At 33.0% G+C, this 18,638-nt stretch overlaps 1 protein-coding gene and 1 pseudogene across 1 annotated transcript; both read right to left on the bottom strand.

The window, feature by feature from the left end:
* LOC139854986 (uncharacterized) overlaps positions 1-12,763 on the bottom strand; it is a 43,434-nt pseudogene extending 30,671 nt beyond the window's left edge.
* Positions 12,764-14,017: 1,254 nt separating this feature from the next.
* Positions 14,018-17,940, bottom strand: LOC139855518 (uncharacterized). The gene is made up of 4 exons (XM_071844751.1): positions 17,824-17,940; positions 17,624-17,730; positions 14,637-14,671; positions 14,018-14,289 (listed from the first exon to the last, which is right to left on the bottom strand). The coding sequence occupies exons 1-4, from the start codon at positions 17,824-17,826 to the stop codon at positions 14,222-14,224; spliced, it is 213 nt and encodes a 70-aa protein (XP_071700852.1). The 5' UTR covers positions 17,827-17,940; the 3' UTR covers positions 14,018-14,221.
* Between the last annotated feature and the right edge of the window lie 698 nt (positions 17,941-18,638).

Genomic DNA, 18,638 nt, shown 5'->3' with positions numbered 1-18,638 from the left:
TGTACTTGTGTTCAAAGTATAAAAGTAAGTAGTACAAAATGTGACAAAGTATATGTTTCTCAGCCTACAATTTAAAAGTATAAAAAGTTGTTGAAAAGGTGGGACTATGATCTCACCTCGAGTGCACGAGTATAAAAGTACTTCACAAAGTAAACGTGTGCATGAATGTTGCTTAGCCTTGACCTAAACAAGTAAGTTGTATCAATTAACCGGTTACGACACAAGGTCGGGTGAAATGTGTTCAATTAGTCCTATGGCTCGTTATGACTCGAATAGTATAGCATGTGAATCACGTTGTCAAGTTTCATGCAAGAATCAAGTATAAAAGCACGTTAGAACGATTGCATAAACGTTTGGTTAAGTTTAACTAAAAGTCAAACTTGGTCAAAGTCAACGAAAAAGTCAACACGTTCGGGTCGGGTCCCGAACTATTTTTCTAAGCTTAGAAGTCATATATGAGCATGTTGGCCAAGTTACATGTTAATCGGAGGTGCGTAGCATAGCAAACATTTTTCGAAATTTGACAAAGTAGGTCAGAACCCAAACAAGGCTATTGCCGCGCCGCGGCCAGAGGTGTCGCGCCGCGACATTAGGCGTGGCCTGGTACCTGGTCAGTTTCAAAAGTTCAAGTCTTGATCCAAAATTCAATTTAGCACAAAACGCAAACCGTAAACACTTAGAATACGCATCTTATATCATTGGAAAGCTCTTTTGACAAGGAATACAATTAACTACCTTTCACAAGCAAAAACATCAATTACAATAACCGAAAACTCGTCAATTGATCAAGAAGGGTTTATTTTCAAAGTTTCAAGTTCGTAAAACGTATTTTATGATTCGGGAATCCAATTTACACATACGATATGCCGTTCCGAAGGTAGTTAAGCATACAATGCATCTAAACACTTACTAACAACATTAACAAGCATTCAACGCATCAAAAGTTCATTTCAAAGTCTATCAAACCCTAACCAAAATTCACAAAAATCAATAATCATGTGTTTGAAGTTTTCTTAATCAACCTACGCATCAAAACGAAGCTAGTGATACTAGTAACACAATTAAAACATGAACTTTAACAATCAAACAACATTTAATCTTCCAAAATGCAAGATTAAGCAAACCCATTTCAAATGTTCAAACTAGTTACTCAAAACAACAAATCGAGCAAGTAAATCATATATTCATGCTAGACACGAGCCATAGACACTAACTAACACCATTTTAAATCAAAAACATGAATTTAGAGAAATCTAGAGTTTTAGAAATGTTACCCAAACGAGATGAAGTTGGTATCAAATTGTAGAGGATGAAGAGAGGATTCCAAATATGTAATTTGTTTTGATGTTTGCTTCTCCAATCGGATTTAGATGATGAATGAATGGAATGGGTTTATGTGTGTGTTCTTGAGATGGAGAGAAAAAAAGATGAGGGAGATGATGGAATGAATGAATGGTGGAAAAATGGGTTGACTAGTTGACCTAGTCAACTAGTTTGCCCATTTGGCAACTCCGGTCCCTCGAGTTTCAAAGCGGGTGCGGGATTTAACCGATCGAATATTTTTAAAACGCAAGTTAACGAGAGATGTTGTAATCGAGTAACGGGATTATCAAGAACATTAGTTAACGAAGTGTACGAATATAGGTGACGAAAGATGTTATTTTTAAAAAAAAAAGACGGTGTTAAAATAAATTTAACGGAAAAACGCGGGATGTTACATTATCCACACCTCAAAAGAAATTTCGTCCCGAAATTTAGTTGGAAGTAGTAGTTGTTGAATCTTCCTCGAGATCTTGCGTTGTAAATTCTACGGATAAGTGAAGGTACGTCCTTGGGCATTTCAACGAACTTCGACGGTCGGGATTTTTACGTTGGATTGAAGTTTGGTTTCACGATTCATAATTTCAACCGGTTCTCCTAGGAAGGAAAGTTTATCGTCGATAGTGAGCCCATCGAAAAGGAATAACAAGTTCTTGTTTCGCAAAACACGTCTTTAAGTTGATACATCGAATGTAGGATAAACGGAGACTCAAAATGGGTCAGAAAATCTAAACGGCTAGCAACGGGTCCAAAACGCCCCAAGATTTCAAAAGGATTAAAATATCACGGATTTTGTTTTCTATGTTTCCCGAAACGGACTACACCTCCTCAAGGTGCGACTTTAACGTTACGCGGTTTTCCACATGGAATTTGAAAAGTTTACGTCTAACAGTGGCATAGCTCCTTTGGCGACTACGGTCGTCTCGAGCCTTTCTGAGGTTAAAGAAGTTTCTTGGTTGTTCCATGAATTAGCTCGGGTTCGGTGGTTTGATTATCATTAACTTGGTTCTACAAAAGGAGAATGACGTTTCTGGTCACATAAGATTTCAAAAGGTGTGACGTTAAAACTAGAATGAAAATCATTGTAGTAAGAGAATTAGGCTAAAGGAAAATACTCTTCTCAAGTAAATTTGGAGTTGATAGCACAAACTCGTATTACGGTTTCCAAGGTTTGAATCGTACATTTGCTTTGTTCGTCGGTTTATGGTTGATGCGTGGTACTCATGTTTAAACGTGGTCCCGAGGCTTTTCGAAAAGCACTCCCAAATCTAGAAGTGAAACGAGAATCTCGATCCGAGACGAGGTACATTTCTGTAAGGTATATTCGAACAAGTTTGTTAGGACTTAAAAACGTTTGTTAGAAAAAGTTTCTGTTTCTCGAGAATTTCACGCCGCGAAAGATTTATCGGTTTCCGAAAACGTTCGTTAGGACTATTCACCCTCGTGGCGAATACTAGTATAACGTGAAGAGTCTCTCCCTCCATTGAGAATTTAGATAAAATATTTTCCTTAAACGGAAGTACGAGTGTAATACGAGAGAAATTTCCACCTCGATGTGGGCATATCAAGCATATTGTAGTTCTTCGATGAAACCGTGCGAAGACGAGATAGCATATGCGTATAACATATGTTTGAAGTTGAAAGAATTTTCCATTCATTCGGAAGCATAAATATGGTTCGACAATAATCGAAGATGTGTCCCGGGTATGGTTGTTATCAATATTCTCGGAGTTTTCGGATATCCAAACAAGAAAAGTGAAGTCATGTACATGGCACATGGTGGTGATTAGGTTGATCGAGTCCAACCACCATCACGTGTCATTAGAACTTTGGTATGACTTACCGTAATATAACTACGTTGATCAAATGACGTTATATTACGCTAACTCATACCTCCATTCCCACATCACTCCATAGAATCAAGTTCGTGTAATCGTGAAAATTTAAAATAAACAAAGTGTAACGACGTCTCTAACGTGATTCGTATTGAATCGAAAGAATTTGTGCAACTCTAAAGAAGCGTTCCCCGAGGGAAGTGTATAAATAACTGTTCACGTCAATGTGGTTCGAGTCAGACAATAAGGTATTCAGGTATGAAAAGAGTAACGAGTCATGATAACGAGTAGCACGCAACCGTAGTGATAAATGTTGATGACGATACTCACCTAGAGTAGTGATGGTAGTAACACCAAAAAGTAGATAGTAAGAAACACCAGTGGGAAACCGATAGTAAGTTGAAACGGTGGCAAATAACAATCCGGGAGACAGAGTTCCCGAATAAGTGTGACTAATGAAGTCGTCGTCATCCATACGTGTATGAATCATGAATTTACGTGTGTTACCAAAAAGTGGCGGAATACGAGTTCGTAAGATGAAAACTTGGTACCATTAAGAAGTTTGCCTAAGAATGATTCAAGTATAATGCACAAGTAGTCAAGTAAGTGCTATCTATAGCAAATGTATGTCAGAATGCAATGGTTAACTATCCGGTTGTAGTCTAGATTCACTAATGCGTCCTAACGACTCTGTCAGACACACTAATGCATATCCTAGTTCCCTACAACCAACGCTCTGATACCACTTGTAACGACCCGACCAAAACCGTTATTGACGGCGCCGTTAACTTAGGTCCTGTTGCGTGGTCGCAGTCCTTATATGAGACTCGTTTGACCAAAATTATGTCGCATTCATTTGAAAGGTACAAGACTTGCAAAGTTTAGTTTACAAACAATTCGACAACAAGTTTAAGATTACAAAAATTGTAAAGTATAAATGAAATAACTTGCGACATAATATAAGTTGAAAATCACAGTTGCTATAGATAGCGTAAATATGTATGCTTTAAGGTTTAATCCAAAAGTGCTATCACTAGCGTATGCATGTATGCTTGACCTCAAGCAAGAAATCAAAGTGTGCGGAAGCATGTATCAAGTAGCCGAGTATGAACCTGAGAAACATATAGAAAATTGTCAACGAAAAACGTTGGTGAAATCATAGATGTATTTGTAAACGTTGTTTTTGAACCACAAGATTTAGTATTCCCATAGTTGATTATCAAATCGTTTGCATTCCAAAAGTATTGTTCGCGAGCACCCAATTATCAAGACTTAACGTTTCCTTCCACAGAACCCCATCACAATAGTGTTAGAACATACACTGTTTCTCGAAAATATATTTCATCCGTAGACGGTAGCGAACCGTCCGTAATGAGGGTTTGTCAAACCCGTATGGCCACACAATATAAGTTCTCGCTTACACCCTGCAAGTGTAACTAATGATAATCGAATTGAGGATTTTTGTTCTAACTCGCTGTGGAATGTTTGTTTCCTTGTACTTGTGTTCAAAGTATAAAAGTAAGTAGTACAAAATGTGACAAAGTATATGTTTCTCAGCCCACAATTTAAAAGTATAAAAAGTTGTTGAAAAGGTGGGACTATGATCTCACCTCGAGTGCACGAGTATAAAAGTACTTCACAAAGTAAACGTGTGCATGAATGTTGCTTAGCCTTGACCTAAACAAGTAAGTTGTATCAATTAACCGGTTACGACACAAGGTCGGGTGAAATGTGTTCAATTAGTCCTATGGCTCGTTATGACTCGAATAGTATAGCATGTGAATCACGTTGTCAAGTTTCATGCAAGAATCAAGTATAAAAGCACGTTAGAACGATTGCATAAACGTTTGGTTAAGTTTAACTAAAAGTCAAACTTGGTCAAAGTCAACGAAAAAGTCAACACGTTCGGGTCGGGTCCCGAACTATTTTTCTAAGCTTAGAAGTCATATATGAGCATGTTGGCCAAGTTACATGTTAATCGGAGGTGCGTAGCATAGCAAACATTTTTCGAAATTTGACAAAGTAGGTCAGAACCCAAACAAGGCTATTGCCGCGCCGCGGCCAGAGGTGTCGCGCCGCGACATTAGGCGTGGCCTGGTACCTGGTCAGTTTCAAAAGTTCAAGTCTTGATCCAAAATTCAATTTAGCACAAAACGCAAACCGTAAACACTTAGAATACGCATCTTATATCATTGGAAAGCTCTTTTGACAAGGAATACAATTAACTACCTTTCACAAGCAAAAACATCAATTACAATAACCGAAAACTCATCAATTGATCAAGAAGGGTTTATTTTCAAAGTTTCAAGTTCGTAAAACGTATTTTATGATTCGGGAATCCAATTTACACATACGATATGCCGTTCCGAAGGTAGTTAAGCATACAATGCATCTAAACACTTACTAACAACATTAACAAGCATTCAACGCATCAAAAGTTCATTTCAAAGTCTATCAAACCCTAACCAAAATTCACAAAAATCAATAATCATGTGTTTGAAGTTTTCTTAATCAACCTACGCATCAAAACGAAGCTAGTGATACTAGTAACACAATTAAAACATGAACTTTAACAATCAAACAACATTTAATCTTCCAAAATGCAAGATTAAGCAAACCCATTTCAAATGTTCAAACTAGTTACTCAAAACAACAAATCGAGCAAGTAAATCATATATTCATGCTAGACACGAGCCATAGACACTAACTAACACCATTTCAAATCAAAAACACGAATTTAGAGAAATCTAGAGTTTTAGAAATGTTACCCAAACGAGATGAAGTTGGTATCAAATTGTAGAGGATGAAGAGAGGATTCCAAATATGTAATTTGTTTTGATGTTTGCTTCTCCAATCGGATTTAGATGATGAATGAATGGAATGGGTTTATGTGTGTGTTCTTGAGATGGAGAGAAAAAAAGATGAGGGAGATGATGGAATGAATGAATGGTGGAAAAATGGGTTGACTAGTTGACCTAGTCAACTAGTTTGCCCATTTGGCAACTCCGGTCCCTCGAGTTTCAAAGCGGGTGCGGGATTTAACCGATCGAATATTTTTAAAACGCAAGTTAACGAGAGATGTTGTAATCGAGTAACGGGATTATCAAGAACATTAGTTAACGAAGTGTACGAATATAGGTGACGAAAGATGTTATTTTAAAAAAAAAAGACGGTGTTAAAATAAATTTAACGGAAAAACGCGGGATGTTACATGTGACAATCCGGAAATTTCCAACCAAATTTAAACTTTAATCTTTATATGTTTCCGACACCGGAAATTTCCAACCAATTTTAAACTTTAATCTTTATATGTTTCCGACACGATAAGCAATATTTGTTAAGTTAAATTTCAAGAATTTTAAACTATGTTCATACATTCATGCAACCTCGACCAGGTTCCAACGATTCACGAACCATTAAACGAATATGATTATATATGTATATGTGTATATTTATTATAACTTGAAACGTAAACAAAATGTTAGATTAAATACTTTATATTATTGTATCTGTTTCAAAATGTTTGTCAATGGAATTAGAAGATAAGATCAAATGATTGAATTATCAGATATATTGAATTATGATTACAAGTCTCTGTTGAAAGGCCCACGTTAATTTGAGAAATCTTTCCATTTTAACAATATTCGGAAAATGGTAAAGTGATTTATAAATAAGAACAAATTGTCAATCATTGAGAACTAGACAAAGGATAGTGGAAGATTGAATCTCATAAAGACTCGATTGATCTATTTAGTTTCAAACGTACAAAAACGTTTTCAGTTTAAAAAGAACTTTATTATTAAAACGTATATAACTTTTTTAAATATCTAGAACCACTTTTGACAACTCATTACTTAACTAGTATGATAAAGATAACGATATTTATATTTTATTTTATTAAATATATATAACGATTTAAATTAATATTATATATATTTATACGCGTATTATACGTACATAGTTTTATACTTTTACTATACTTAAACTTTACCTTTACTTTATTTTTACTTTACTTTAACTTTAATAATTCACTTTAATAATTCATACTTTAATAATTCACTTTAATAATTCATACTTTAATAATTCACTTTAATAATTCATACTTTAATAATTCACTTTAATAATTCATACTTTAATAATTCACTTTAATAATTCAAAAATCTATTATAAATAGAATTCAATAGGTTTCATTATTTCATAGAAATTTGAAAATATTTTTCTCTAAACTCTCTCAATCGATTTACATATATATATTTACTCCGTATTATTTCAAGATATTATTAGTATACATAAAATATTACGACGGAGTGCTGTCCGAGTGATTTCGAAATTGTTTTTCGAGTAGGATAGGATTAAGGAAATTATGGGTTATAGCTATGGAGGTGATTGAGTATGGTTCATGGGTATGCTCGTGAGGTCAATATAGTGTTTATCATTTCCGCTGCGTCTACGTACCTTTCCTGCAATATTGAATCTCAATATTGATACGTGAGTACTCATAATTTAACTTTTACATACTAATAGTGTATCCCTGACTAGTGCTCGAGTATTTAGGATTATGCATGCTTGTACTTTTGATATTGCCCTTAGACAGGTTAGGTTGAATCTTGAATTAGTTACACTTGCGGTTGAGATAAGATATAAGATATGCATGTCCTTGGAAAGCCAGTGAAAAATTAAGAACTTTTCCTTTAGATATCGAATGGTTTCGATGAACGGATTAGAAGTTATAATCAATTGAATTTTTGATATTTTTATTAAAAATGATTATTATTATCGTCGTTTTTATCGTCGTTCTAGTTTTATCTTATTATTATCATTATTATTATCTTTATCAATAAAAGGGATTTATCATTAAAAATTGTTATTTTTTTTATTATTACTATCGTTATTATCGTTAAAATTATAATTAGTATTATTATTATTATCCAATTATTATTATTATTATTATTATTATTAGTATTATTATTATTATCATTATTAATATATATATATCATTATTTAAAAATGGTTATTGTTATTGTTATTATTATTATTACTATATTATCATTAAGATAATTATTAGTATTATCGTTAATAATGTTATAGTAACTATCATTATTAATATTAGTGTAATTAAAACAAATATTTGTAACACCTAATTATTTTGATTACTATTATTATCATTATTATGAACACGATATAAAAGACGATTAAAAGCTATTAAACGAAACGATTAGGAAATAATGAGTAAGAGTATCATGATGAAATTAAAATATTATAAGATATTGATTTAGATAAAATTATCGTTCTTATTATTTTTATCATTACTATTATTATTAAAAGTATCGTTAGTATTAAAACTATCATTTTAACAAAAATTATCATTTTAATAGAAATGTCATTGTTACTATAAAATATCATTATTATTATTATTTTAAATAGAATTATTATTTTAAAGATAATATTAAAAATTATCGTAAATATTAAAGTTATCATAATTAAAATTATTGTTTTATCATAATGTCATCTTAGTAATTATAAATATTGATATTTTTATAATAATAATTATTATTACAAAATAATACAACTTTTACTTACTATCATTATAGATATTATTTTATCAAATAAATATGTGATACAAACATATTTTACTACGTGTAATAACTTACTTTAATAATACCTATCATATTATCTTTATGATATTAAATGAACCCTATAAATTTTATTACTTAATATATATAAAAGTATATTTTATTATATAAATTTAAAACAAAATTTTATTTATTACTAAATAAATTATATTATTTACTCTAATAAATCTTTTAAAAATATTTAAAAATATAAAACGACGATATTTAAACTATATATTAATCATGTATAGATTTTTGGAAATTATTTTGAGTCAAATTTACTTTTGTTGACTTTTGCATATTAGTCTCGAGCATTAGGATTGTGGTACACTATGACTTGACCTAATTTGTTAGAAAAATATTGACCAACACATAAATATATATATAATTAATTTAGGTTCGTGAATCCGAGGCCAACCTTGCACTTGTTCAATGACGTTATATGTATTTTTACTACGAAATACAGTATGGTGAGTTTCATTTGCCTTTTTACCCTTTATATTTTTGGGACTGAGAATACATGCGCTTTTATAAATGTTTGACGAAATAGACACAAGTAATTGAAACTACATTCTATGGTTGAATTATCGAAATCGAATATGCCCCTTTTTATTAAAGTCTGGTAATCTAAGAATTAGGGAACAGACACCCTAATTGACGCGAATCCTAAAGATAGATCTATTGGGCCTAACAAACCCCATCCAAAGTACCGGATGCTTTAGTACTTCGAAATTTATATCATGTCCGAAGGAGGATCCCGGAATGATAGGGGATATTCTTATATGTATCTAGTTAATGTCGGTTATCAGGTGTTCACCATATGAATGATTATTTTTGTCTCTATGCATGGGACGTATATTTATAAGAACTGGAAATGAAATTCTTGTGGTCTATTAAAATGATGAAAATAAATGATTATGATAAACTAATGAACTCACCAACCTTTTGGTTGACACTTTAAAGCATGTTTATTCTCAGGTGTTAAAGAAATCTTCCGCTGTGCATTTGCTCATTTTAAAGATATTACTTGGAGTCTTTCATAGCATATTTCGAAGAACGTTGCATTCGAGTCATTGAGTTCATCAAAGATTATTATTAAATCAATTTATAGTTGGATAGTGGATATTATGAAATGGTATGCATGCCTGTCAATTTTCAATGTAAAGAAAGTTTGTCTTTTAAAAACGAATGCAATGTTTGTAAAATGTATCATATAGAGGTCAAATACCTCGCAATGTAATCAACTATTGTGAATCGTTTATAATGTATATGAACGGGTCCTTTCAAAATCTAGTGTTTATCATCTCTGTTGCATCTACGTACTTTCCTACAATATTGAATCTCAATATTGATACGTAAGCACTCATATTTTATCTTTTATACATTAATTGCGTATCCATGTCTAGTGCTCGAGTATATATATTTATGCATGCTTGTATGCTAAATTTTGTCGTTAAACAGTTATGATGAATCACGAAGTAAATACATATATTACTGATAAAAGGTATATGATATGCATGTTTTTGGAAAGCTGGCGAAAAATCAATAATTTTTCATTTAGAAATCGCGTAATTTCGGTGAACGAATTAAAAGATATGATCAACTGAATTATGATTGACATTGATTGAAATTGCTTTTGAAACTTGTTTGTAAGAATGATAAATTGGATTTTTGAATATTACCAGCAAGTAAATGAATCCATATATAAGGCACGTCTCGTTTTGTTGAATTATTGTCAAAATTGACTTTTTGAAACGACTTTGGATAACTTTTGTATGTCGATCTCGAGCATTAGGATTGTTATACACTATGACCTGACCTAGCTTGATAGACATTTATTGACCAACATATGTTCTCTAGGTTGAGATCTACGGTTATTTGGTAATCCGAGTTTCGATCACATTTTGGTGAACGACTTTATATGCTGCTAAGGTGAGTTTCATTTGCTCCCTTTTTAATTGATTCTGCAATATATATTTTTGGGCTGAGAATACATGCAATATATTTTAAACGCAATGGATACAAGTACATACTAAATTCTACACTGAGTTTGAACCGAAAATCCCTTAACTTTGGTAACTAGTAACTGCCAGTTATAAGAACTGGTGGTCGCGAGTAGTAGTATATGGATCCATAGGGCTTGATATCCCCGTCTGAGCTAGAGCACTAGCCTTTTAACGGACGTATGCTATTTGAGAAGCGTACACGTTGGTTTGCGTGTATTATTAAGATGATTATACAAAGGGTATAAATTATATATACGTTAAGTTTAGTTACCAGGGTGCTCAATTTCGTAGAATATTTTGATAAACGTTTCTGGATTGAACAACTGAAATCTTGTGATCCACCTTTATATACAGATTATGCGCAACATTAAAACTATGAACTCACCAACCTTTGTGTTGACACTTGTTAGCATGTTTATTCTCAGGTTCCCTAGAAGTCTTCCGCTGTTTGCTTATATGTTAGACAAGCTATGTGCATGGAGTCATACATGACATATTTTTCAAGAAAACGTTGCATTCACCAAATCATCACCATGTATCTTATTTTGACTGCATTATCAACGGAAGTATTATTGTAAATTATTATATTACGGTGATTGTCCATATGTAGAAATCATCAGATGTCGAAAACCTTTGATTTAAATATTCATTTATGGTGTGCCTTTTCAAAAGAATGCAATGTTTACAAAACGTATCATATAGAGGTCAAATACCTCGCAATGAAATCGATGAATGACGTGTTCGTCCATATGGATTTGGAGCGATCATCACAGCGCGTCAACCCTTTCTTGGAAAGTTCCTCTTGCACGTCGAATCGGCCGATAATTCTCTTCAAGTCCACAAATGCACGGCCGTTGTCCTCGGTTATCATATTGTTTAATATCACACATGTTAACATAATCCTTCTAATTTTTCGGATATAATATGGTCTTGCCGGATGCTGCACAATCGTCCATCGACCTTGTAGTATTCCAAATGCTCGTTCAATATCTTTTCTTGCAGATTCTTGATACCTTTTGAACTTTGATTGTTTTGGATCAATCGGATTTCTGAATGACTTAACTAGCGTGGACCATTCCGGGTAAATTCCATTCGCCAAATAATAACCCTTATTAAACGTACACCCATTCACCGTAAACGTGCATGGTGGAGCCTCGCCGACTAATAAGTCGTTAAACAAATCAAATTGATTAAGTACATTAATATCATTATTTGATCCCTCAGTACCAAAGAAAGTGTGCCAAAACCATCCATCATAAGACGCTACCGCTTCAAGCATAATTGACGGGTAACCATGGTCACCTCGTGTGTAATGACCCTTCCAACGTGCCGGACAATTTCTCCATCTCCAATGCATACAATCGATGCTTCCTAACATCCCCGAAAATCCATGTATTTGAGCATGTTTAGTGGTCGAACGTTGCACATCTTGTGCAGTTGGTTTTCTCAAATACTCTGTTGCGTACAAGTGAAAAATACATTTGCAAAATTTATTTAAACTATCATATGCGGTTTGTTCACCCATATGCAAATACTCGTCAAAAAGATCGGCCGTCGCAGCATACGCTAGTTGACGTATGGCTGATGTTACTTTTTGAACAATATTAAAACCTAGTAGCCCATAAGCATCACGTTTTTGATGAAAATAAGTAAAATACTCAGGAATCGGAGTTTGAGAAAAATTCATTATACCTTGACATATCCGAAGAAACAAAGGTTTGCTCATGCGATAACGTCTACGAAAATAATCGGCGGGAAACGTACAGTTGTCGGAAAAATAATCATTCCATAAAGCTTTTGCACGGCCTTCACGATCTCTATATAAAAATATTCTCGGTGCCCTTGGAATGGGTTCAACTTCTTCTTCGTGGTTTAACTCATCTAAATGATCAAGTCTTGCGATATCTTCAAGCGCTCGATTATTTGTGGTATTCAAGATCGTTAATACCAAATTCATATCCGGATCGGAATTTGGGTTATTTGGATTCATATTAATAAATATAGTGTTTGATAATTTGAGATAGAATTGATGAAAATGTATGAAATATGAGTGTATGTGTGTGTGTATGAAATTGTATGAAATATGAGTGTATGTGTGTGTATGAAATTGGAGTGTATATATAGAGTTTAAAAAAGAAAAAAGAAAAAAAAAAGAAAAAAAAACAAATTCATCTCCAACTGCCAAAAAATTGACCGTTGGAGTGTTTTTCCATTCGAAGGGCTCGTCCACAAATCTGACCAAAAAAGGCGATGCACAACACGAAATGCTGGACGGAATCGAGGGCAGCCCCCTGGGCTAGCCGTTGCCATCGCCGCCCAGGAGGGCGCGGTGGTGGGCGCGGTGGTGGACGCTAAGGTTGGGAAACTCTAATACATACATCTTTCCCAGCAAAACTGTGACCATTTCTAATAAAGAAAAAAGAAAACATAATGATTAAGCATTTAATGGTTCAAATAAAAGCAAAATGATTAAGCGTTTGATGATTCAATTTCAAATCCGAATAATTAAAGCTTCTAATAAATTGATTTTGAATGATAATAAGTCTTTTGATAATTCTTTTAACGTACCTTCCGTATTAACATTTGACATGAGTAAATATGAGAATATAGTTGTTTGATAAATGTTAAACTCACGATTTTTGTTGTATAAATCATCATTTGTCATTCAGAAACTACAAACAAACGCGTCAAATGCCATATATTTAAACAGAAATGAATCATTACATTCAGTTGTAAAGAAACACAACCAACATCACATAAACAAATGTACCTCTAATTCGTTAAACATGTACCTAATTTAATGTCGGACCTAGAAATTTTCACCACAATTAACTGAATATAAATTGTTGTTCACTTTGTTTTACATCTCAAATTCTTGTTTCAAAATACAAAGTAAACCCAATAAAATCACTACTGATTAACAATGTGTTTACCTTTTTAGTATTAAATCTCATCTCATGTGTGTATAAACGTCACTATAAATAAATATGGGAGGTGTTCCTGAACAGTTATTATTTACTTTTAGGATGAATAAATACTTCGAAAGATAGATGATAATTTTCCTCTTATCTAAATAGTTATCAGTTAACTCAAACTATAACTATTTGGATTATCGTAGAAAGAATAAGAGGAGCCGCTTTGACTCATAATACAAGAGCCAGTCTAATATCCTGTAGAATTATAATCACAAATCAGCCCAATCATCCAACATTAAAGATTAAATGTAATAGCATCACGTTATCGATTAAATAGGATCTTAATATCAACATAAATCTTTAACACAGGTTATAGTATACATTATCAATATCAATGCTGGAGTTGATCAGTATTAGCCCTAGTGGATGCATTTAAAGGAAGAAAAATATATTTATCTTTACAAAAAAGCTTTAACAAGGGAAATTAAGAATTGAATACCAACATACGATTAATGTGGGAAAGAAAACGCCACTTAGAAAAATATGATGGAGACACCCATTGTAAAGCATCCAAACGCCACCCACGGGCTCAACCGTTCACCTGATACAACGAGTAAATGCAAGTTAGATGCCACATTTACAATTTGCCATCTAAATACATTTTCTACAAAACCTAGCCCAACCAAGCCCATACCAAAAAAATACCCGTTGTGCCACCAATTATACAAATGTAACCCACCAAAAGACAAGGTTAAATCATCAAAATAAACCTATGTTAATTGTAAACTATGTTAATCACTATTATTGAAGCATGGGTGATATGTTGAATTCTGCAATGGCTTGTTTATTCTATGATTAGATAATTTAAAGTTTATATTTTTAGTTCGAGTTGGTAGACAGGGTTTTAAACTGAGAGCATAATGGTGTATATGACCATCATAAATTTACCTATTCTTGCAGCCTTCCAAAAGAAACCCCGAAATCTGCAATAGAAAGAATTAGAAATTTATTTTAGTAAAATCCAACAACTATAAATGTAGCGAAAATATCAATGCATCGCCTGACATGATAATAGCAAGCACAAGCAGACTTGCGGACACGTTGACATGAGATTGACCTTGATAGGTACAACCGTTCAACCTTTCTAACAAAAATTATTCCCACCATAAACCATGGTTTCTCGGAAGTAAACTAAGAATTGTTATTAAAAAAAAAAAAAACTTTCGTTTTAAAGTAAAACGACATGCAAAATTTGCGATGGGTCCCTAACAGATTTATCCAAGTTTAAGTGTAATGAAGTTTGAGTAATTGCACCAAGAACTTTTCCAGATTGTTCTTTTTTCTATATGAACCAACTAGGTATATATTATGTTGGAAAAATGCAGATACATCATGTGGTACACACAGGTCATGACATCGAGAGAACATAAATAGAACTACAAAATACACATATTCCCTTTACAAAAACTGTATATACACCAATGGAGTATATAGATAAAAGTAAACAAATACAACCTCATTACACAACATTACGCATTAATCCCAAAAAGATCTTTTAGTTTGGTAAATGTATTCATACACATGTAACAGATCAAAAGCATAATGTGAATAGACAATTTTAAACAAGTGTAAGACAATATGCTACGATGATGTATGCTGAAATAAAAGCACTACTGGAAACAAGTATTAAATGATACACACATAAATTTGTTTTACTAAATTTATTAAGCTGATTGGTTTATACTCTTAGGGGGTGCTTGGTTAGTTTAAGGGAATGATAATGACAATAGTAATGATAATGGAATGGGAATATAAAGGAATGATATGAGTATTATCATTCCATTGAGGCATTGATTGTGCTTGATAAACTTTAAAATATATTTCATCATCTCATCATAATAAAACCATAACATTGAACTAAAATTTTTGATGATGACTAATTAATATTCAAAATAGATACGGGTACTTGATAAGGATTCAAATTTCTTTACGTTAGATCTCTAGATTTGTTAAAACTTTGATGAAGATGAAAATCAATAAAAATTGATAAATTAGACAAAGAAGTCATGCGTATATTTTTTTTACTGTGTTTGTGCATTTCGTGTTTTCTTACTTATACTTGTTTTTTGTTTATATCTTTGTTACATTGTCGTGCATTAACTGAGACGGAGTGTACGTGAGTTACTTGGAGAATAAAAGAAATTGGGTTGGAAATTAGAAACTCTATAATAAAAGGAAAATAGAAGCATGAAGGGAGTCAAGGGACGGCTACAGAGTGGTAGTTATATCATCTCATTACCCCATATTCAATACCCCCAATTTATAGGGTAATGGTTCATTACCCACTAATTAGCATTGATTCCTTTCCGTAAAACATACCAAGCCTAGACAATGATAATCATTATCATTCCATACCCTCTAATACCCCCAACCAAGCACACCCTTAATCTCAAATAGCCATCTATGAATCTGATCATCACACGCAATGTAGTATTAAGAAATCATAGTGAAGTCTTGAAGGTAGTTTGTTAGACATTATCACGCGCAGCTACTATAATTTAATAGTAACAGTATCTCGGAAAAAATTTAAAGAACTGACAGTCTACACCAGGTAAACTTTAATACAAAGTGTGTCCAGCCAAAAAATAGTATTAATCATTAGAAGGGCTATTGTATTAATAGTTCATATACATATTTCTGCAGAGCAGGTATCCTTAAGACTCATGCTAATAGGTTTTTGCAATAATACATAACCCCCAAACTTGTGAAATATGATAGGACCCAACTACAATATTGTAGTAATTTTTCTTTTTAAAGGCAAGCTGTCGGCATCACCCAGAGGGGATTTAACCACCTTCGCGATCATATGCCACGCACGCACGCGCTTTCTGGAGGAAACCCGAATCGTATTGTAGGAACCCGATCCTTAAGCCATCCCGAGGGGCAGGCAGACCGGGTTTGAATCCTGAATGGATCTGGGAGAAAATCTCCTAGGGTCAATCTTGAGCTCCATATTTCAGGCAGATTGATTAATAGGATGGGCAGAGCGAGGCTCGAACCCATGACCTAAACCCAAGCCCCACACACAAGGTGTGGGGATACCACTGAGGCAAACCTGCAATGGTACTACAATATTGTTATATATACAAACAAAGACAGTAGACTATCTTATTGATCATCGTTTGTATCTTAGTCACCTTTGCACCACTTTGTAACTGTCTACTACGGAGATATCTTAATCACCTTTTCTCTATGCAAGGTGAAGTGTAATAAGTGAATCAAGAATCCAAAAATGTACAATGCCTAAGAAACCTAACCACTGAATTCCTAAAACTATGTTACAAGACACTTACAAAGGCATCAAGATCGAATCTTTTATAAATGTCAAAGCATGTATTCTCCATTGACCATTTTGAACCTTTCAACCTTATCATAAGCTTGATAAAGTTATGCCTAATCTCTTGTTTCTAATTGTGCGATCATCATGGCCAGTGCAAGATAAAGAGCAAAGTATATAGAAATCTATCCAACCACCCGTTGTATGCATTCAACTTAAAAATATTAGCGAACTTTCAATTATTTTGCTATTGTAAGTATTTTTAATCTTCATTGGGTACCCGCCTAACCAGTAAGAAAAAAGTAAACTTTCATAAGATGGTTTTTGCTGACATGGCCGCCACATAAGTAGCAAGATCATCAAAATCAGTACCACATATATACAATAGTAAAACAGAGATAACTAATTAACTACCTTTTATCACACAACAACAACAAAAACAGGGGAGGTAAAATATAGACAATGCTTACTCTACCCTAGAATAAAAACATTCAAAATGATAAACTACCTTAACCATTCATAATGATAAATCATTTTAAGTTAATTAAAACCTACAATAAACAGATTAAAATTAGGGCTTTTGGAATAAAGATCTAACCCAGTTTTTTCTTCAAGGATAGCAGGAAACTGCAGCTTCAAGAAAGTGCATGTACAAATAACCAGTAACACCACCGTCAGAAATGAATGAAAATTGAACAACGCTGACTGTACACAATCAAATTTAACATCTTTTTAGTTGGATCACAATGTAAGATATAAATTCAACATCCCTAAATTAATTAATAAAATAAAACTTACCATTATTGTGAAACGGAAATTGGGGATTTAGGGTTCTTTCGTAACTGTTGGATTATTAGATTTGTTTACACGGGCAAGAAAAGAGAGTACAGAGAACTCATTGAAAACATGTGAACGACAGCGTTTTATATGTAAAAATAAAAAAGTGCCTAGTAGTTACAGTTTACCATGAATAGAGCATAAGTCTTGCGATGCATTCGATAAAACTGATAGGTCCTGAATCATCCAAAAGTTTCAAATAAATTTAGGTTGGCGTTTGATAAAAATTAATGATTTAGCGTTAAATGGTTCAGAATCTGAATTATTCAGAAACTTTGAATAAAGTTTGTTATTAATGAAAATAAGCTGTTTGAAAATCATTTAGAACGAACGATATGAACTAGGTAAAATTACCTTATTAACGTGTAACATTAATAAAAAATTTAATATAGTTGTTGATTAAGTGTTCAGGATATGATTTGAGAAGAATATTACAGATAATTTAGGCTCTTAATGGTTAATAGAGCATTTCAGCTCTGAATGGTTCAGCATCGAATTCTGAACTATTCAGCACCATATGTCATTCAGAGGTCAGAAAGAAACGCGCTGAATACTGAATGGTTCAGTATTCAGCGCTGAACCATTCCATTAAGAAGCAAACAAACACACCCTTAGTTTCGATGACATGTTAGATAATCATTAGAATAAATAATTAACATAAATAACGTAAAATTACATTATTAAGTTTTGGCTTAACAAAAAAACATTATAATTATTTAATAAATGTAACGTTTGATAAAATTGAATGATTAACAGATTAAAGTTCATAAAACGAA

This window comes from Rutidosis leptorrhynchoides, chromosome 6 (assembly GCF_046630445.1).
Source record: "Rutidosis leptorrhynchoides isolate AG116_Rl617_1_P2 chromosome 6, CSIRO_AGI_Rlap_v1, whole genome shotgun sequence".
NCBI lineage: Eukaryota > Viridiplantae > Streptophyta > Magnoliopsida > Asterales > Asteraceae > Rutidosis > Rutidosis leptorrhynchoides.
The sequence above is the reverse complement of the archived record's forward strand: the minus strand, read 5'-3'. Positions and strand labels throughout refer to the sequence as shown.

Excerpts from the sequence above, each read along its gene's own strand:
- LOC139855518 (XM_071844751.1), bottom strand. Across the intron at positions 14,672-17,623 it reads ATCCTTGAAGAAAAAACTGG|ATTTCGGGGTTTCTTTTGGA; the intron begins GTTAGATCTTTA and ends TTTCTATTGCAG. Across the intron at positions 14,290-14,636 it reads TTGGAAGGCTGCAAGAATAG|GTGAACGGTTGAGCCCGTGG; the intron begins GTAAATTTATGA and ends TCGTTGTATCAG.